The sequence below is a fragment of the Silurus aristotelis genome (genome assembly GCF_946808225.1).
Source record: "Silurus aristotelis genome assembly, chromosome: 21".
NCBI classification, from domain to species: Eukaryota; Metazoa; Chordata; class Actinopteri; order Siluriformes; family Siluridae; genus Silurus; species Silurus aristotelis.
Window position 1 is genome coordinate 3156773 of NC_139594.1, and position 21067 is coordinate 3177839.

Consider the following 21067-nt stretch of genomic DNA (forward strand, 5'->3'; position numbering starts at 1 on the left):
TTCTTTTGTAAATATCAGTTTATGGATGAATTTTTGAGATATTTAAATCCCAAAAACACCACGTGGAGTACGGGTCTTAAATCCGTCTAGAGCATGAACATCCCGAAACAGTTATCAGCCGGTTTATGCAGAAGAACCGACGAGCCATTATTTACATAAACAAAAACAGCATCATTTGTGTACATAAAGAAGACGCCGCCCACATAACTGCTCCTCACACTTCCTTTTTGGAGAGGGCTCGGATTATATCTCTTGTACGTCAGGAGCTCCATAGAACTACCTGGTAAGCGCTGTGATCGCTTCTGTACCATCTGGGTGAAAGAATTGCCTTCTGCACTGTAGCTAATCTTAGAGTACACGTAGTAATAGCCCTCCTTTTGAACAATCAGAGTTCCATCTCTGTACTCGAGGTCATGAATGATTGGGTCTCCCTCGACAATCCATTCCAGGATGCCTTCCTTTTCGGGTTTCTTAGAACCAGCTTCAAAACAACAGAATACACACTGAAATATGTTCTATAGGACGACATACACAATGAGAATGATGACATGGTGTGAAGCTCATGCTCACCTGCGAGATGCGCCAGAGGCTTTGAGGGACGTGGAATTGGAGGTGGCTTTGGCCTCCTGGTGACCGGTTGATCTCCTGAAACACAGGTACACCACCGAATTTTGACACAAAGCTCTACAGTATACTTGCTATATGAGCTATTGTTTATGTGTACTGTCATTAAAGCCTGTTGTTATTGTGTGTTTCTGCCATTTTTGTGGTATACAGCAGTCAGTATATTCAATCTTGATTTACATATACAGCATTTGGCAGATGCTCCGATCTAGAACGACTTACATTTATCTCTTTCATACAAGTGAGCAGCTACAGGGTTAAGGGCCTTCCTCAGGGGCCCAAGAGTTGCTGGAATTTGAACTCAAGACCTTCAGAGCCAAAAGTCCAACCACTAAACTTCCCCCTCCCTCTTAAGTGGTGATTTGTTAGGATTAATAAATGTCTCAAAAGAACAGAAAGCCAAGAGTTGAATTGGTGGCCTGGGACAGAGGGTCAAGAAGTGGATATATGTGAATTTCATGCTACTTAGAGGAATGTGGGTGTTACACAAATGGCTAAAGAGTGTATAACAAAGACTGTGTGTTCAATATGTTTCTGGCTATTTCTATGAAACTGCCTGGATTCATTTCTGCTGAATAAACTTTAACTTTAAACACTGGCTCCTGTTCATTTCTTCATTTTTCTTCATTATCTTAATGACTAAGCGTTAAGACCCAGGTGAGTCCAAGGCCAATTCTCTGTACAGGTCGGCCAATCTGGTTCCGTCTGTTAACGTTATTGTTTGTTAATGTTGTCGGAATGTTTTTTAAATAACATTCGCGGTCGTGGATATAATCAGATAAAATCGGACTTTGAACAGTCATTGTTTGAAAGCATACTAACAAAACTCAATTGCTCAATTGTTTTTTTCGTAGTTAGGATAGTTTTAGCTAGTTTTTCATCTTTTTGCCTCCACCCCCCAAAACACCACAATGTTTACTAACAGAATAAGAACGAACACTGAGCAATACTTTGCATTGTGAATGAGTTTGAAGTCTTTTTTTATCGCGTGTGTGAGGGTATAATTGTAGTGTGTGTGCAAACAAGTATGCTCAGCAGAAGGGCGGCGACTCCGAGCGCTGCGCCTCGTGGGTTGTTTAGACTAGAGCAGCCATATTGGAGAAAATTGGACTTGTGGTCTAACTGAAAGGTGACACCTTTGAGTTGAGTAATAGCTTGTACACACATCCGTATTCTTTACTGGAAATGGAGTAGCGTAGTTAGTAAAGTGTTAGACTTCTGATCAGAAGGTGCTGAGTTCAAATCCCACCACTTGAATAAGGCACTTAACTTTCAACTGCTCCATTGTATGAATGAAATACTTGTAAGTGAATGCACTTAAACAGAAGGCTGTTTTTACTCTTTAGAAGTTATAGGCGCTACAGATTAAAGCGTTTAAACAGATTAAACAGTTTGAAATAAAACGCCTGCTCAGGTAAATAATATATAACGATATGTTGTATAATATTGTATAAGTAGGAAATATATACAACTAAAATCGAATCAATCGAATGAACGCAATACAATTTTCTATGAAATTGATTCAATTGAGTAATCGATCAAATTGGCACAAGTTATACTGATTAAATCAAATTAAATGAATTAGTTTACATTTGTTAGACCCCGTTTGGGTTTGGGATGTGTATATAAGTGTGTGTGTGTGTGTGTGTGTGTGTGTAATGTAATTTTCTAAAGATATGATCTACGTAACTGTTTTAATTATTTCAGCAGATTTTTACAAATGTCTCGATTCCCTCCATCGTTCGTTTATTTACTCCCTCGAAGTGTGGGATTGTCAGGATTTTCTCCTCTAAAGGAGTTTCTTCTATATAAAAGAAATGATTGAAGCTGTACAAAAACGCAAAAGAATCCATATGGTACATGTACCGTATGTGTGTATATATATATATATATATATATATATATATATATATATATATATATATATATATATATATATATATATATATATATATATATATATATTTAAGGGACATGCTTGAACTCTTGAGCTAGCGTGTGTGTGTATGTGTGTGTGTGTGTGTGTGTGTGTGTGTGTGTGTGGTCGCTAATAATGCAGCATGTTATCGTTGACCTTTACGCTGCAATCTGTTTAAATTCTGAGCACCAAATGGATAATTTTGGATGATGATGATGGACGTAGGTTTGTGAAGCTCGTTGCTTCTCCTGTGGTCGGCTCTGTTCACAATGACGTCCTTGAAAATACGTCCTATTTTAACTTCCTATGTCCTACGTGAAATGTACTTGTCCCTCATTAATTCTACCTTGGACACCCTCTTTAGATGAGATTCCTAGTTTTGAAAGACAAGAGAAAAAAAAATCGATGTACTTTTTAGTGCTTCAGGGCTTTCGGCAGGTTTCTGAAAAAAGAAATAGAACAGTGACATGGTTTAGATGATATCCGACAGATGCACATGCATAGCATCGAATGATGACGGCTGCAGAATAAACCACAAAGCAGGTGGACCAGCCCACCGACAAGCCACCAGCGTGCAGGTCTGAGCCAGGAAAGGAAACAATGCACACGTTAAATGCAGAGACGTGCTCGAAGGTGGTCATGCACTAGATCTTGTACTTAATCAAAAATGCAAACCGGTTGTTTGAGTAGATGGGCTTTTTTTGAGTAGCATGGACGTTTCTCTGAGATTTCAATATGCATTAATAAATGCATTAACAAAATAAAGAGGAAGCATCTCTATAGTGAAGATTATAGAACGGCCACACAGCACACAGTAGATACTACAGAATGTGTGAAATAACTAAAAAAATGCAAGTGTTGGCATATTTTTGGTGGTAATTTCTTGTTGGTTGGTTGGGTGGTGGTTAGATGGTTGCGTTGTGTGCATACGTGTGTGTGTGTGTGTGTGTGTGTGTGTGTGTGTTGGTTGATGGTGGGCGAGTGAAGCATGGGTTGTATGGTGGGTGGGTGTGTTGCACAGGGGGTTTTATTATTGCTGACACTTTTGCACTGGCATTTAAGGTAAAAAACAAGTAAAATTCCCAAATAGTTGTAATATAAAAGCTTCTTTTCTAATTCATTAACTTCCGACCTTATATTATTCTGAAATCAAGGTGAAGACGTGGTGATGTTTGGGCACATGATGCAAGTCACACATACGTATAAGTATTCAGATCAATTGATACAAAGCAATGAATAGGTTTTAGAAATGCTACTTTATTTTGATGATAAACTGGATATAGTGTTTAAATGGAGCATTGGCTTTTTACTGAAACTGCATGTACAAAGAGTCTGTATGTTTATTTGCACACACACACAAAAAAAAAAAAAAAAGCTCAGAGTGCAGGCGAGGTTCAACTGCTCAAGGTCAGTCCTGCTGTATGTTTAACAGGAAACTATGTTTTGCATGTGGGGGGCTTTTCTTTGTACCCATCTCTCGTAGTTCATTAATCATCTTGATATGTCATTCTGAATGCATGATATGACAAGTGAGATGAAACGTTAGGATTGCTCTGAAAAATCAGAGAAAAAAAGCAAACATATCAAGCTTGCTGAAACGTAAATCAAGCGTGAGAGCGTTTCAGGAGATGAATTATACTTCATTCATAAGTATATAATTAGATCTCCTTTCTTAAAAATACATAATAATGCATTGAACTGGAAATCTTGAGTATAGGTACTAATAAATAACCTAACCCTTGATAAAATAATGGCATTTATATAATGCTCGTATAAAATTCTAATTGCAATTAGAGTTGTCAGTTCTTTCAGAAACTGATGCTCATGTATAAAATGAAATACAGATCAATTAAATAAATATATAGAGAGGATATAACAAAATGAAAGAATTATAGAGTATTGAAGTAGGAATAAGTACCACATATGCCTGCTTCCTATTCTTACATTCTCATTCATTCACTCTTTCTTTACCCAAGTCAAACCTATAGTTATTTAATCCCGCTGTCATGAGTAATACGTTTCAGACCATGTTATGTAATAAGGAAAGTGTTTCACAATTCAAAACCATACTATAGATTAAAAAACCTGTACTTCCTGTACTACTACATTCTGGTGCGAGGAAGTTTTGCAGAAAAGATATCCAGAAAAGTAAATCCAGAGAAAAGTCTTGATTTACAGCACGCCAGCCTTTTTTTTTTTTTTTTACTTACAGACTCCGAGGTATCGCCATTCTTGTGGAGTTTGTAGATGAAAACACCCTCCATCAGTACACCAAGCAGGGTCAGACACACCAGCACCAAGAGCGTGTTCTGGACCAGGCGGTTCCTTCGGACCTGCATTCGTCGTTGTCCCGGTTTGGGTGGCAGAGGTGGTGGAAAATGGGTAGCACCATCCACTACAAACACTGAAGGGTACGCAGCATGACCATCAGCCATGTTCTTGCAGTCCTGAAGGCAAGAACTATAAAGCACAGGTAATAGAAGATCCTCGATTCAAGATAAGATGCTGAGCAATGGCTGAGGATGCAGAGTCGCAGATAACTCCCACTCTGGTCTCTCTCTCTCTCTCTCTCTCTCTCTCTCTCTCACACACACACACACACACACACACACACAAACACACACACACACTATATATATATATATATATATATATATATATATATATATATATATATATATATATATATATATATATATATATATGAGTGAGACACTCAATCATACAAGTTGCCAATTAAAAAGGTCATTAAAAGATTTATTGAACAAAGAACTTTGGGCTTTTATTCTCTTTTGCAAATAGTTTTATCTCAGAACGAGGAACACGTTATACAGGGTGTGATGAAGGAAGTGTAAAAGCACACATTTAGTCACACACACACACACACACACACACACACATACACACACACACACACACACACACACACACACACACACACACACACACACACACACACAGGTACTGTCTAAAAAAACTGACCTCAATTCATCTCAGCATCGCTGCTGAACTGAAAAAAGGCCCCCAACACACAACACAACTTCACTTACAAACGATGGATATGAATTCTTTTGTCACCTACACCTACCTAAAGTCTCTCTTATGAAGCTGTCAGAAATTCTACACAGCAAGGCGTTTACCGTAAACACATCTGTACCGAGAACACCAGATATCCCCAGTGGTGAATCAAGTACACAAACCATGCAGTTGAGCAAAAGTAGATTTACTCAGTAAAATGTGACTCCACTAAAAGTGTCCCTTTAAACGTTCACTTGAGTAAAAGTACAAAAGTATTTTGCCTTCAAATGTACTTAAATATCCAAAGTAGTGATTTATTATAACTATAATGTTCCTATTATCATTTTTATCACAAGACTCTTTACTTAATCACCTCAGTTTATGTGTAAAGACTCGAATGTGACTCTCAGCACACTGATCTATTAATAGAATAATATTATTGACTCAAACACTGATTGATTTCTATTCCAATGATCACGAACTCAAAACCTTCTTTTCAACTACTTTGCAAACGAGGTCACGTGTGTTGTGGTGAGTTCGAGTCTGGAGTTTCTTCATCATTTGTTCCTCTCTAAATGTTCTGCTTGATGTTGAACTGATGCTGAACTGCATGTTGGTGATCAGTAGATGCACCAAGCGCCGATCAGAACACGTGTAAAACAGAGCGTGCGCTCGATCCTGATTGGTGACTCGCTGCATGTTTCACCAGTTACGTTTTTATCCTCGTAAATAAAAATAAACGACTGATTTCACTAAATGTAGTTGAGTAAAAAGTAAAATGTTTGATTTTGAAATGCAGTGAAGTTACAGTCTCTAAAATTGGAGATACTTCAATGAAGTACAAATACGTGAAAAAGCTTCTTAAGTACAGTAACGAATTACATTTACTTCCTTACTGTCCGCTACTAAATATCCTCTATATGATATCTACTCAGGAACGGACTGTACACTGCATTTCAGAATCAAATTACTTTATTTAGGATTTGAATTGAAAACCTGAAGAGTGTTGAATGGGAATCGGTGGTGAAAGCACATGCGTAGCCCAAAGAGTGTGTGTGTGTGTGTGTGTGTGTGTGTGTGTGTGTGTGTGTGTGTGTGTGTGTGTGTGTGTGATGCTTGCCTACATGGCCAAAAATGGACCAGCGCCATCTTACCTCAGTGACCTCATCACATCTCGCACTGCACCACGCTGTCTGAGATCCTCCAGCACTGCTCCACTGGTACCACCTTCTCTCAGAATGAGAGGTAAGTACACTTCAAGGCTCTTCTCTGTTCTCGCACCGAGGTGGTGGAATGAACTTCCCCTAGATGTCTCTACAGCAGAGACCCTGACTATCTTCAATCGACAACTGAAGACCTACCTCTTCCTAAAACACTTATATTAGCACTTTCCAAGTTTGTAGAATTCAAGAGTTATATACATATACAGTTTTTAATCTTGTGTACAGTGTAGATTTATTCATTACTAGAGACTCAAAGCACTTTTGTACGTCGCTCTGGATGAGGGCGTCTGCTAAACTCCGCAAATGTAAATGTAAATGGTCTCATACATCTCTACTGTTACTGTTCATACTTACTTCCATTCAATTACATTTTAATGGAGTCATTTTTAAGTCGGGGATTAGAATTTATTAGATTAGTACTAATTTTCAGAAAACTTCATCCAACACTTTATCTTCAGCAGTATACAGAGAAGACAAGGTTCTAACACTGTATGCTGAGTAATTAGAGCTTATAAAACGTTTATGTATAGTAATGCAAACGTATAATAATGCAACTATGTACACATACATCTCTTTGTGCAATACAATTCTCCACCACAAGGTCATTCATTCATTCATTCATTTTCTCCCGCTTATCCGTAATTCGGGTCACGGGGGCAGCAGTCTAAGAAGGCCCCCGCCTTCGACTGCTGCCCAATCCACACAGCACCGTCCCTTACGGTCCCTCCTGCAGGTGGTGAGCCCACGGAAAGCCACAAGGTCACAATATGCTTAAAATGTATATTAAAATAACTCACTGCACTGGAACTGCACTGGTCCTGCAGTGGTCCAACAATGGTCCAGCGCTGGTCCTGCACCAGTTTTGCACTGGTCCAACATTGGTCCAACACGGGTTTTGCACTGATCCAGCACTGGTCCTGTACTAATTTTGCACTGGTCCCGCACCAGTCCTGCATGTTCCTGCACTGGAACTGCAGTGGTTCTGTCTCCCAGAAGATCTTTTCTTTACCACATTACTTTAGTTTGATTTGTACAGCGCTTTTAACAGAGGGCATTGTCCCTTAACTTAAAGTTTAAATGAAAATTGTAAGTCTTGTAACACGAGCATGCGCAGTATTATTCAACCCCCAGCTTCAGTACCTTGTGGAGCGCCCTTTCGTTTTTATAACTTCTAACAAGTGTTTTCGATAAGTGCTGACAAGCTTCTTACACCTCTCGATTGGAATCTTTGCCCATTCTTCACGTGCAAAAGCCTCTAACTCAGTGATGTTTGACGGCTTCCGTGCTGCAACTGCCTTCTTCAAATCCCACCAAAGATTTTCAATTGGATTTAAATCTGGTGACTGAGAAGGACACTCCAGGACACTCCAGCATCTTTTCCCCAACCAAGCTTTGGTTGATTTGAAGGTGTGCTTGGGATCATTGTCTTGCTGGAAGATCCAATGATCACCAAGGTTTAATTTGTCAACAGAAGGCATCACGTTCTTCTTTAAAATGACTTGGTATTTCTGGGAATCCATGATGCCAGGTACACAATCAAGATTGCCAGTTCCTGCCGCAGAAAAACAGCCCCACATCATTATTGACCCACCTCCGTGCTTGACCGTGGGGATGGTATTCTTCTGGTCATAAGCCTGACCTTTTGCACGCCAGACATACCTGCTGGTCTATACGTCCAAAAAGTTCCAGTTTGGTTTCATCAGTCCATAGAACTGTCTCCCAGAACTCTGTAGTTTTATCCAAATTCCTCCTGACATATTCTAGTCGACTCCTGATGTTCCTTGAGGTCAAGAGTGGCGTGCGTCTTGGGGTCCGGCCATAAAGTCCTTGATTATTCAGTGCACGTCTTATAGCTGCCACTAAAGCACTTGTACCAGCCTTCATCATGTCATCCTGAAACTTTTTTGCAGTCACACGGGGGTTTTTCTGACTAAGTAGCTAAGGGCCCTTGATGAAATTGTGAGCTTTCTTCTACGACCAGGCAGGTTTGCAGCTGTTCCATAAGTTTTGAACTTCCTTATAATGCTCCCAATGGTGTCTCTTGGAATGTTTAATCTTTAGGAAATCTTCTTATACCCAAGGCCCTTCAGATGTGATGAAATAATCGCCTGTCTCAGCTCCTTTGTCTTTCCCATGATTGCAACTCACCTTGAACACCTTCATGGTCGGGGTTTATATATGCATCACAGCTGAAGCAAATGAAGGATTGTTATAGAGTTCCCAAAGGCTTAATGATGTTTCAGCTCCACTTCAGGCCATAAAAACTTCCAGAAAGCTTTAAAAACAACACTATTATATAGCGGTTGAATGATTGTGGCATGGCGATCTTAACAAAATATACTGTTATATATTCACACTGTTCACCTTAGTCGCCTGAGTTTAATATTTATTAATATTAATTTAGATGAATATAATAATTATTTACTAATGATTTAAATCAACAAAAATTATGAAAATTTGGTGCACGATTGATTTTCTTTTTTCTTTTATCTTTTTTAATGTATCTCTTTGAGGTCGGTTCACATGACCATACAGGATATTTGCTTCGAAAAAAATTCACACATACGTATGTTTTTGCATCGCTGTAGGTGTGAACATGTGGTCAGTTATGAAGATGTACTTAACATTATCATTGAGATGTGAGCTGTGAGATAGTAACTTCTCTGTCTATTTAGATGTTGGAAACTCTGATAAGTAAAAACGGACCTTTTACATTTACAAGTACTACGGTGCAAACTGTGGTAAGAATTTCCGATGTTGAACCGGGGTGATGTAGCTGAGATCGAGGAACTGCCCAATTCTTTACACACTATGCTGACATGATCACATTTCCTTTAGTTCTTACAGTATAAAAATAAATAAATGAATCAAACAAATAAAAACAACACCAGGTTTTAATTCAGCACTAAACACATGAGGATTCAGATACGGCTATTGTGTTGCACATCACTCACCTCATACAACTCATTACCACATACACACTGTATCTATAAACCCAGTAGTAACAGTAGCAGCTCGTCTGAGGCAACATCTGTTTCTGCACGTGTTTAAAAGCGCTAGATTATACCAAAGCAGGAATGACCTTCAATGACCTTTCGATCTGTTCCCACACATAAAATCGAAAGTGAAATTAAAATACGAGAAAACCTAGAATTAGAACGAAATAAAAAAAAAAACCTCAAACTGAACTGCACGATAGTTCAAAAAGGTGTTGAAAATGTTCAAAAAAGGAGAAAGAGTGAAGTGTGAAAGTCTTTATGCAGGAAAGTCGAAAACACTCGAAGAGTACAGTTGAGGAAAACAGACAAAAAATATAAGGGAAATGGTTTTCTGAAGTGGAACCGCCAAATTCTCGCCTTTTCTAAGCATTTTTTATCAGTTATGTCGCTGAACCCTGATATCTCGAGCAAAAGGGGGGAAAAATCTGCCATTTAACGTCGGTTATCTCGGTGCAGCCGCAGAAGAACTCGCAGAAGTGGCGGAAAAATCAAACCTTACAGCTGCTCCAGGTGTTGTATTGTATACTGGTGAATCTCTGCTGTTAGTTACTGCACATATGCCTTTTGTTGTTGAATGTTATGCGATGAACGGGAGGCGAAAGCCGCGCTTGGCGGTGCGGAACGTGGGATGAGCAGCAAATGCATAGAATGAACACCGGCAGGATCGGGGGGGATCCGCGGTGCGCTTTGGGAAGAAAAGAGCAGCCGTTGAGAGAGTGCCGGTGGGAAGACACGTACCGGGATACGCATGCGCGATAACAACAACTGCCGTGAAACAACATATACCAACAATAACGGACAGTGAGAGTGTGGAAGTTTAAATAGGAGCTGGTGATGATGATAAACGAGCACCAGATGTGCGCGATTGAAGCCGGGAGCTTCAGAGAATGCGGCCGAGAAAACACCTGACACGCTGAAGGGGGACGAAGGGGGCGTGGCAGGTGGATTCCTGACAGATAAACATGTACTGTATGTATTTTTATAGCATGACTTCCTCAAACAGGCCATTGAGTGCGTCGATCTTTAGGGACGCCCCCTGCTGGAACTTTACTGAAGTGCTTCAGTAAAAATGTACGTGGAAAAACACACACACACACACACACACACACACACACACACACACACACACACACACACACACTGCAGTGCAGTAGACAGATATCAGAGCTAATAAAGTAGGAGGAAGTGGGGGTCAGGTTCTACATGAACGTCACTCGTTCTTATTTTTGACCTTCCAGCACACGTAATTCACACCAACCAGTCTAACATCTGGCCCTATTCCAGTGTGGTTTACCCCCTGATGGGGTAAAACGCATTTCTGTGACAAATCGCCACGGAAAGTAGATGTTAACGATAAAAGTGTGGGGATAAAACTGTCTTTTACCCTCGTTTTTTTATTTATGCTTCAAAACTTGGTTGTTTTTTTATCAGTGGAAAGCCATCAGGGTCAGCAAGGGCTTCTCTGCAGGGCTAAACTTTATCAAAATCACAAACTTATGTTTTAATGTATTTTTTCCATGATGCTCTCGATGAAACAAAAAATATGTACAGTACCACTTTCTTACTTAGTTTCCTTTATAAAATGTGCAACAAAATTTTTTATTCTTTTTTTTCCCTTTTTTTTTTATGTCATTTAACAACTGGAAGCTTCTGCCACCAGAACAAATTCCTTTGCAATAAAGCTCTTTCTGATTCTAAATATGTATTTCAATCTTCCTAATAGTTTATTCTCTTCGATCCAATTTCTATCCAACCCAGCCATTAGGGGGGCACAAGCCAGTGTACTCTTAGTGCCGGTCCCAAGCCCGGGTAAATGGGGAGGGTTGCGTTAGGAAGGGCATCCAGCGTAAAACATGTGCCAAATCAAATATGCGGATCACAAATGAGAATTTCATACCGGATCGGTCGAGGCCCGGGTTAACAACGACCGCCACAGGTATCGTTAGCCGACAGGGTACCGGTGGAAATTGGGCTACTGTTGGCCGAAGGAGGAGAAGGAGAGGAGGAAGGCGTCTACAGAGACGGCAGAAAAAGGAGCAGTGTAGGAGAGTAGAGGTTCGGGTTGGTACTTTAAATGTTGGTACTATGACGGGTAAAGGGAGAGAGATAGCTGATATGATGGAGAGGAGAAAGGTAGATGTGTTGTGTGTTCAGGAGACCAAGTGGAAAGGGAGTAAGGCCAGGAACATTGGAGGTGGGTTTAAACTGTTTTATCATGGTGTGGATGGAAAGAGAAATGGTGTAGGGGTGATTCTGAAGGAAGCGTACAGTAAGAGTGTAGTGGAGGTGAAGAGAGTTTCTGATAGGGTGATGATCGTGAAGGTGGAAGTTGAAGGGATGATGATAAATGTCATCAGTGCCTATGCTCCACAAGTTGGCTGTGAGATGGAGGAGAAAGAAAGATTCTGGAGTGAATTAGATGAAGTGGTAGATGGTGTACCTAGGAAAGAACGATTGGTGATTGGGGCAGACTTTAATGGGCATGTAGGTGAAGGGAACAGAGGTGATGAGGAGGTGATGAGGAGGTGATGGGTAGGTATGGTTTTAAGGAGAGGAATGTGGAAGGGCAGATGGTGGTAGATTTTGCTAAAAGGATGGAAATGGCAGTGGTGAACACGTATTTTAAGAAGAAGGAGAATCATAGGGTGACGTATAAGAGTGGAGGAAGGTGCACACAGGTGGATTATCTTCTGTGTAGGAGATGCAACCTGAAGGAGATTGGAGACTGTAAGGTGTTGGCAGGGGACAGTGTAGCTAGACAGCATCGGATGGTGGTCTGTAGGATGGTTTTGGAGGCGAAGAAGAAGAGGAGGAAAGTAAGGTTTGAAAGAAGAATAAGATGGTGGAAACTGAAGGAGGAAGAGTGTAGTGTGAGGTTCAGGGAAGAGGTCAGACAGGGGCTTGGTGGTGGTGAAGAGGTGCCGGATGATTGGGCAACTACTGCAGGAGTGATGAGGGAGGCAGCTAGAAAAGTACTTGGTGTGACATCTGGAAATAGAAAGCAAGACAAGGAGACGTGGTGGTGGAATGAGGAAGTGCAGGAGAGCATTAGGGGAAAGAGATTGGCAAAACAGAAGTGGGATCGACAGAGTGATGAGAAGAGTAGGCAGAAGTACAAGGAGATGCGGCAGCAGGTTAAAAGGGATGTGGCGAAAGCCAAGGAAAAGGCATATGAGGAACTGTATAAGAGGTTGGACACTAAGGAAGGAGAAAAGGATTTATACCGATTGGCCAAGCAGAGGGACCGAGCTGGGAAGGATGTACTGCAAGTTAGAGCAATAAAGGATGGAGAGGGAAATGTGTTGACTAGTGAGGAGAGTGTGTTGAGAAGATGGAGGGAGTATTTTGAGCAGCTGATGAATGAGGAAAATCAGAGAGAGAGAAGGTTGGAGGATGTGGAGTTGGTGAAGCAGGATGTAGATAGGATTAGTAAGGAGGAAGTGAGAGCAGCGATTAAGAGGATGAAGAATGGAAAGTCGGTTGGACCAGATGACATACCGGTAGAAGCGTGGAGATGTTTAGGAGAGATGGCAGTGGAGTTTTTAACCAGATTGTTTAACAGGATTCTGGAAGGTGGGAGGATGCCTGAGGAATGGAGAAGGAGTGTGCTGGTACCGATCTTTAAGCATAAGGGAGATGTGCAGACCTGCAGTAACTACAGGGGAATTAAGTTGATCAGTCACACCATGAAGTTATGGGAAAGAGTAGTGGAAGCCAGGCTGAGAGAAGAGGTGACCATCTGTGAGCAACAGTATGGTTTCATGCCGAGGAAGAGCACCACAGATGCCTTATTTGCTTTGAGGATGTTGATGGAGAAGTATAGAGAAGGACAGAAGGAGCTGCATTGTGTATTTGTGGATTTAGAGAAAGCGTACGACAGGGTGCCGAGAGAGGAGTTGTGGTATTGTATGAGGAAGTCAGGTGTGTCAGAGAAGTATGTGAGGGTGGTGCAGGACATGTATGAGGACAGTGTGACGGCAGTAAAGTGTGCAGTAGGTACGACAGACTGGTTCAGGGTGAAGGTTGGACTGCATCAAGGATCGGCCCTGAGCCCTTTCCTGTTTGCAGTGGTGATGGACAGGTTGACGGACGAGGTCAGACAGGAGTCTCCCTGGACTATGATGTTTGCAGATGATATTGTGATTTGTGGTGAGAGTAGAGAGCAGGTTGAGAAGAGCCTGGAGAGGTTGAGATATGCGCTGGAGAGAAGGGGAATGAAAGTCAGTAGGAGTAAGACAGAGTACATGTGTGTGAATGAGAGGGAGGGCAGTGGAGTGATGCGGTTGCAGGGAGAAGAGGTGGAGAAGGTGGAGGAGTTCAGGTACCTGGGCTCAACAGTGCAAAGTAATGGAGAGTGTGTTAGGGAAGTAAAGAAAAGAGTGCAGGCAGGGTGGAGTGGGTGGAGAAGAGTGACAGGAGTGATTTGTGATAGAAGAGTATCTGCAAGAATGAAAGGGAAAGTTTATAGGACTGTGGTGAGACCTGCGATGTTGTATGGATTAGAGACAGTGGCATTGAGTAAAAAACAGGAGGTGGAGCTGGAGGTAGCAGAGCTGAAGATGTTGAGGTTTTCGTTGGGAGTGACGAGGATGGACAAGATTAGAAATGAGTTTATTAGAGGGACAGCACATGTAGGATGTTTTGGTGACAAGGTGAGGGAGGCGAGATTGAGATGGTTTGGACATGTGCAGAGAAGGGACATGAATTATATTGGTAGAAAAATGCTGAAGTTGGAGCCACCAGGTAGGAGGAAAAGAGGAAGGCCAAGGAGGAGGTTCATGGAGTGGTGAGGGAAGACATGCAGGTAGTTGGTGTAAAAGAGGCAGATATAGAGGACAGGGTGGTATGGAGACGGATGATCCGCTGTGGCGACCCCTAATGGGAGCAGCCGAAAGAAGAAGAAGAAGATCCAATTTCTATCCAATCGGATTTCAGACGTCACCTCATGTGTTCCCGGGGGTAAAATGTATCTGCTGTAAGCCCTTTATAGTCAGCGCTGTGGACTTCTGTAGCTTACAAACCATGTTGCCTGGAGCTGTCGCTTTAACCAATCAGATTGTGAGTTGTTGACTCCGGGGGCCATCTAGCAGGTGTCCGATAACGTCAGCATTTTCGTGTCTTTTTGATTGGACGCTCAAATATTTCTGGGTAATACCTGTTTTTTTCCATTTCGCAATGAACATTAAAAAGATCAAACAAAACAGTTCCAAACAGTTGTCAAGTTTTTTTATGCATCGTTCATACGTTTAAGTAGAATCCCTCAGGAAAACCATATTGCACGGAAAAACTGCACAAAAAACCCGGGGTTATTTTATGAAATGGTAGCTATCGGCTACGAGGACTACGGGGGTTTTAATATGCTAGAGATGATGCATGCGGGAGGTGCGGCTGTGGCTACAGTGAAAGGAGACGTGTTGAATTGTGTTCAATGGGTTTCTTGCTTTAATAATGACATTCATTCTCACTGTTCTACTGCGTTTCTCACTAATATTGATGTAGACGTGGCGTCATAACGATGGTAGACTGATATTTAGTCTTAAATAATAACGTAATATGAGTCAGAGACATAATATGAGTCATTTCCTATACACATTGTGGTCTAGTTTTATACTTTATAATAACTTACATTCACGCAGAATCCAAACTGAATAATTACACGTTTATTAGCTGTCATTTAAAAAAAAACTATGATTTTCCTCAGGATTGAATTCATTTCATTAGACAAAAAAAAGCTGATGCAGAAAATTTAACGTATCAATAACCAATGAACAAAAATAATGTTACAGTAATATTTGTCAATGTGCACTCTATTGCCAAAAGTATTGGGACACCGGATCTTTCCTGCTGTATGTGGTTCTTTTCCAAACTGGTACCACAAAACTGGAGGCGCTCAATTGTATTGGACGTATTTGGACGCAGGATAATCAAATTTCGCATTCACTTGAACTTGGAAACCCAAAACATGCTCCAGCATGGCACAAAGTGAGCTCCTTGAAGATCTGGATTACATGCTTTGGAGAGGAAGATCTCCTGCTATAGAGCTCTGATCTCATCCCTACTGAACACCTTTGGGCTGAATGTGAACGCTGACTGCACCCCGGGTCTCCTCACCTTCATCAGTACCTGCCTTTCATAATTTCCTTGTGGCTGAACACAAATATCCATAAACACACTCCAAAATTTAGTGGAACATCTTCCCAGAAGAGTGGAGAGAATTGACCAGGTGTCCGCAAACGTTTGGTAATATAGTGTGTATATTAAAAAATAATAATAATAATAATAATAATAATAATAATAAAAAAACACAATTTCCTTCATTGTTTTAACAAAAAAATTAAATAAAAATAGGCCAAAAGTACTTGGACACCCGACTTTTCCGGCCATATGTGCTTCTTTCCCAAACCTTTGCCACAAAGGCGCATATTGTATACGACGTCTTTAAACATTACATTTCCCCTTCAGCTCCAGCTCCATAAAGATCTTCTGCTATAGAGATCCAAACCCTATTGAACAAGAATGAATCTTTCATGCTGACTGCACCCCAGGCTTCCTCACATCACCTACATCAGTATCTGACTTTACTAAAAGCCTTATGAATGAATCTCACTCAAATCTCCAGTAGAGCGGAGCTCATTATAACAGTGGAATAGGATATTCAGAAAGAAGCACATATGGATCCTATGCTCAGGTGTCCCATATAATGTATTATAGATGTAATTTTTAGGTATTTATCTGAAAACAATACAAATAGTAAAGCACCACACACCACCTAGCTGAAAAAATCTATTAGCGTCTCTCATGAAGATTCATATTTTAGATAAAAAACTAAATAATAAAAAAAGACATTCTTGTTGTCAGTAATCAGTGTTATGGAAGATTCGAGATCTCAGCGTTGCCATTAATCGGTTATTCCACAAATACCTGATTTCATGTTTTTTTCCGCAGTCCGTTGAGCCTCAGGTGATGTAAATGTCATAGAGTTGAACTTTGAGCTGTTTTGTTGAGAGACGGAAAAATCTAGTATTTATTTATTTGAGTTTTAATACAAATTCCTATCAACTCGATCCGATCTCCCGTAGCAACCAGACACAGACGTGTCACTCACTAGATGGTTTTTGTTTTCCTCACCACCCAAGATTGTGTAGAATATAAAAACCCCGTTCCTAATAAATTGACAGGGAAAATATCTTGCTTGGCGCATTGATAATGCAGACTCGTGCACAATTTGCACGTTTTAGACCTAATCTTTCCAGCAAGCATTTCACTGTGCTGTAATGTTTAGTCTTCTATTCTAAACTCTATCAGAATCACGGACTCACGTTTTAGTATTTTTTTCTCCGTTAATACGTGTTCAATTCTTCCCAATTGTCTATTCTCTTCTCTTTCAAATTTCTTAATCAAATAAATTGTTTATTCATCATTTTTTTTACTATTTTTTACATTTCTATTAATATCAAATTATTCTTATATATATATATTTATTTTTTTCTTCTTATGAATGTAAAGAAAACCAAAATATTTTGTAATAAAGTACGATGTCAAAAACAAAAAAGTCATTTCTGAGTTTTTTTGTGACGAGGTGAGAAATCACTAATCTGCGAATAAACATTACATCAGAGTTATTTGACTGTTAAAGTCAAAATTAATAAAAAATTAAAATAAAAAAAAAAAAAGAGAGAGAGAGAATGTGTAGAACAACTTCAGCGTTCACGTCCTACGATGCATTGAGTCGCAGAGGGGTCTGGGGGTCCGGGGTCACCACTGGTTCCGTCGTGGAGCTGGACGTCTGTTTGAGAAGAAGCGCAACGAGACGAAGAGTGAGCAGGGTGGAGACACAGATTGAGATTCTGTTTTCTTTTTTTTTTCCCGATATGTCTGTGTGTGTGTGTGTGTGTTACCATTTCGTGGGTTTGTTTCAGATCAAGTCTGTTAGCGACCTACTTTCACGTTTGACCACGTGTGCTGTAAAAGCAAGTCAGTGTTTTTTTTTTTATCTTTCGTTCAGGAAGTCGAATGTTTTTGTCGACTTTTACTGACCTTAAAAATTCTTAAAACCTACAGTCCAATTATTACCACTAAAACACTTGGTAAATATTGATAAAAACACTCTCAAATATTCTACATTGAGAAAAGTTTGTGGACACCTGACTGTCCTGTTAGAACAACTCATTCAACATTGAGACTCCATTTGGGGTGCAGTCGGTGTTCACATTCATCCCAAAGGTGTTTAAAAGGATTTGGAGCTCAAGAGCACGAGATCTTCCACTCCAATCAATGGAAAGCAGATCTTCATGGATCTGGCTTTGTGCTTTTTGGGTAATGCTGGAACAGGTTTGGGTCTCCTAGTTAAAAAAAAAAGGTAAAGAGACGTCCGATACAATTGTGCACATTCAACTTTGTTAGGGGAAGAACCTCATATGACTGGAAAAGTCAGGTGTCCCAATACTTTTGAAACCAGTGTTTATTTATGTATATTCGCATGAAGTTCAACTCGCCTTTGTCTCGTTGATGGAAAAGTTGTACAGTGCTGTGATAAAGTATTTTGTTTATTCCCCTTTTTACACATTTAAATGATTCGGATCATCAAGCCAATTTTAATACTGCACAGTGAAGCTCCCCAAACCTGCCCTCTCTCTATCGGCAAAAGTACGCTTACATTTGGCATAAAAAACAAACACAGAATTTTATATATATATATACAGTACAGACCAAAAGTTTGGACACACCTTCTCATTCAAAGAGTTTTCTTTATTTTCATGACTATGAAAATTGTAGAGTCACACTGAAGGCATCAAGGGCTATTTGACCAAGAAGGAGAGTGATGGGGTGCTGCGCCAGATGACCTGGCCTCCACAGTCACCGGACCTGAACCCAATCGAGATGGTTTAGGGGTGAGCTGGACCGCAGAGTGAAGGCAAAAGGGCTAACAAGTGCCAAGCATCTCTCGGGGAACTCCTTCAAGACTGTTGGAAGACCATTTCAGGTGACTACCTCTTGAAGCTCATCAAGAGAATGCCAAGAGTGTGCAAAGCAGTAATCAAAGCAAAAGGTGGCTACTTTGAAGAACCTACAATATGACATTTTTCAGTTGTTTCACACTTTTTTGTAATGTATATAATTCCATATATAATTCCACATGTGTTAATTCATAGTTTTGATGCCTTTAGTGTGAATCTACAATTTTCATAGTCATGTAAATAAAGAAAACTCTTTGAATGAGAAGGTGTGTCCAAACTTTTGGTCTGTACTGTATATATAAAAAAAGAACATAATACTAAGAGTGAAACATGGTGGTGGTGGTGTGAGGATCCGAGGATGCTTTGCACCCTCAGGACCCTGGATGATTTGCTTGATGACTCATTTGTGTAACAAATTTGCAAAAAATTAAATAAAAAATTTGAAAGTGACAGTTAGTTAGTTGGTGTGGAATATAAATCGGTAGTTTGTTCACAGGACAGTATATAAAAAGATCAAAGAAATTGTGATACGCTGTGATCAGAAAATACTCAACTCCAGACGAGGTCGTATTTGATCTTGTCGTTTAGTATTTTCCCACAGCAGAATAATAAAGACGGGACTAAGGACACACAGACTTCTACACTCTAGACAAGTCCTAAAGGCGTGGAAACCGTGGTATGCAGACCGAGAGCTTTGCGGCGAGGCGACAGAAAGGAAACGAAGGACACTAGGAAACACCAATCACCACAGGAAGTCCCTTTTATTGTACACAATACCTCTTTATTAGCAGTTTATTTTCTCTTCCAATTTTCCACCGTGGATCATTTGATCAAAGTGCATTCGTTGCTACAGAGGCACTTGACAAGGTTTGATTTCAAAAAGAAAAACAAAACAAAAACATACAGGAGAACTAGACATGGAGCGGTCATCTGTGTGTGTGTGTGTGTGTATAAAAGTGTGTATATATACACACACACATACATATATATACACACACACACTAGGACCTCAGTAATCTTTGATCCAAATTATGTATATGGACCTGGATTTCTGGAGTTCACCTCAAAGTATCTCCGTCTCTCTCTCTTTTCAAGACACGCCCCCTTTTCCCTGTCCTCCATCTCTACATCAGAGTTTAAATCGTAATTTATTTATAAAAGAAAAAGAAAAAAAAAACACCCAGAAATCATTAATCACCGTCCTGATCAACTCCGACACACCGCACGATCCGTTTAAATAAAAAACCCAACACCACAAAAACCCACACCGGCGTTTCATTTCCTGGAGCTCTTTTATTATATATCATTATTTTTATTTATATCTGTTACGCATCGCCTCCCTGCGCAATCTGACGATCTCGGAAACAAAAAGAAATTGATGACAAATGCCCGGGTTATAAATAATATACTCAAACAAACAAACAAACAAAAAATAGAAAAGAAAAAAAGATAGAAAAGAAATCAAATTGCATGTGTGTGTATATATATATATGTGTGTGTGTGTGTGTTTCCCCAAATCCGTCCCCGTAGCCCTATTAATTTGTTTATTAGTAACCTTAAATGCACTGGGGTTTGGTTATGACGGCTCACCATGCCGTCGAATCCATGAGACTTTATCTGGATTATTATTAATATTATAATAATCAAAGGATTCATTATTTTTAATAAACAAACAAACAAACCCTCCAAACCTGAATGGGGTGTGTGTGTGTGTGTGTGTGTGTGTGTGGTGGGGATGTTAGTTCAGACCAAACTATAATATCACAACCAAAAAAAAAAAAAAAAAAAAAAGAAACAAAGTATAACAACATTGATCCAGATGTGCCAGCTGTTTCAAATTCCTTCCTTGCGACTTAAATAACTTAACAAGGACAGCTGAGGTTATTTATTGTAAAAATCTGGAAGGTGATATCAAATCGCACACTAGCACCTACAACCCCGAAAAAAAAACCCTTAAACCTCATCTTTCGTACGTCTTCTTCAACTCCCCTCCTTCCCCTGACTGGTGTAAAATAACCGCTAGGCATTCGAGAGATGCGATTTTTTAAATCCTATACATGTGACTAAATTATGTTAACCAGTCAGGGCGGGGAAAACCTGAGACGCAAAGCCAGCCGAGACAAAACTCCTCCCACTTCACCGCACAATCACGGAATTGAATTTTTTTTTAACCGACGGCATTCGTGCTTGACGTTTTTTTGTTTGTTTTTTTTCCCTTTAACCTGAAACGAATCCGGATTGAAACTACGTCGAAGCGGGAAATGGACGGAAATGCAACCATCTTCAATTCTTTGTATGTTAGTCAACATAGAAGGAAACAAAAAAAAC

General features: G+C 40.2%; 2 protein-coding genes and 1 long non-coding RNA gene across 7 annotated transcripts in view; all 3 read right to left on the reverse strand.

The window, feature by feature from the left end:
• Positions 1–5134, reverse strand: LOC310716960 (TNF superfamily member 14). The gene is made up of 4 exons (XM_083524626.1): positions 4753–5134; positions 2954–2984; positions 571–645; positions 1–481 (listed from the first exon to the last, which is right to left on the reverse strand). Exons 1-4 carry the CDS (start codon positions 4975–4977, stop codon positions 87–89), a joined length of 726 nt encoding a protein of 241 aa, XP_083380752.1. The 5' UTR covers positions 4978–5134; the 3' UTR covers positions 1–86.
• A 10286-nt stretch (positions 5135–15420) lies between these two features.
• LOC310716641 lies at positions 15421–16237 on the reverse strand. The gene is made up of 2 exons (XR_014530647.1): positions 15849–16237; positions 15421–15793 (listed from the first exon to the last, which is right to left on the reverse strand). It is a non-coding gene; the product is annotated as an uncharacterized lncRNA (long non-coding RNA).
• A 1103-nt stretch (positions 16238–17340) lies between these two features.
• The window catches only part of LOC310716846 (dynamin-2-like), a 43784-nt gene continuing 40057 nt past the window's right edge, over positions 17341–21067 (reverse strand). For 3 of the 5 annotated variants that reach the window (XM_083524381.1, XM_083524382.1, XM_083524380.1), the window contains one exon: positions 17343–17568. In XM_083524381.1, coding sequence (XP_083380507.1) covers positions 17538–17568 — 31 coding nt within the window. In that variant the 3' untranslated portion in view covers positions 17343–17537. Of the gene's footprint in view, positions 17569–21067 lie in introns of all 5 variants that reach the window. The other 2 variants (XM_083524392.1, XM_083524384.1) reach the window with 2 other exon arrangements.

What these genes read in the sequence shown, in the direction of transcription:
- LOC310716960 (XM_083524626.1), bottom strand. Translation starts at nt 4,977, where the DNA reads ATGGCTGATGGTCATGCTGCGTACCCTTCAGTGTTTGTAGTGGATGGT. An exon ending in ATGGCGATACCTCGGAGTCT is followed by an intron (nt 2,985 to 4,752) that starts GTAAGTAAAAAA and finishes TTCTTTTTTCAG; the next exon opens with AAACCTGCCGAAAGCCCTGA. An exon ending in GCCTCTGGCGCATCTCGCAG is followed by an intron (nt 482 to 570) that starts GTGAGCATGAGC and finishes GTTGTTTTGAAG; the next exon opens with CTGGTTCTAAGAAACCCGAA.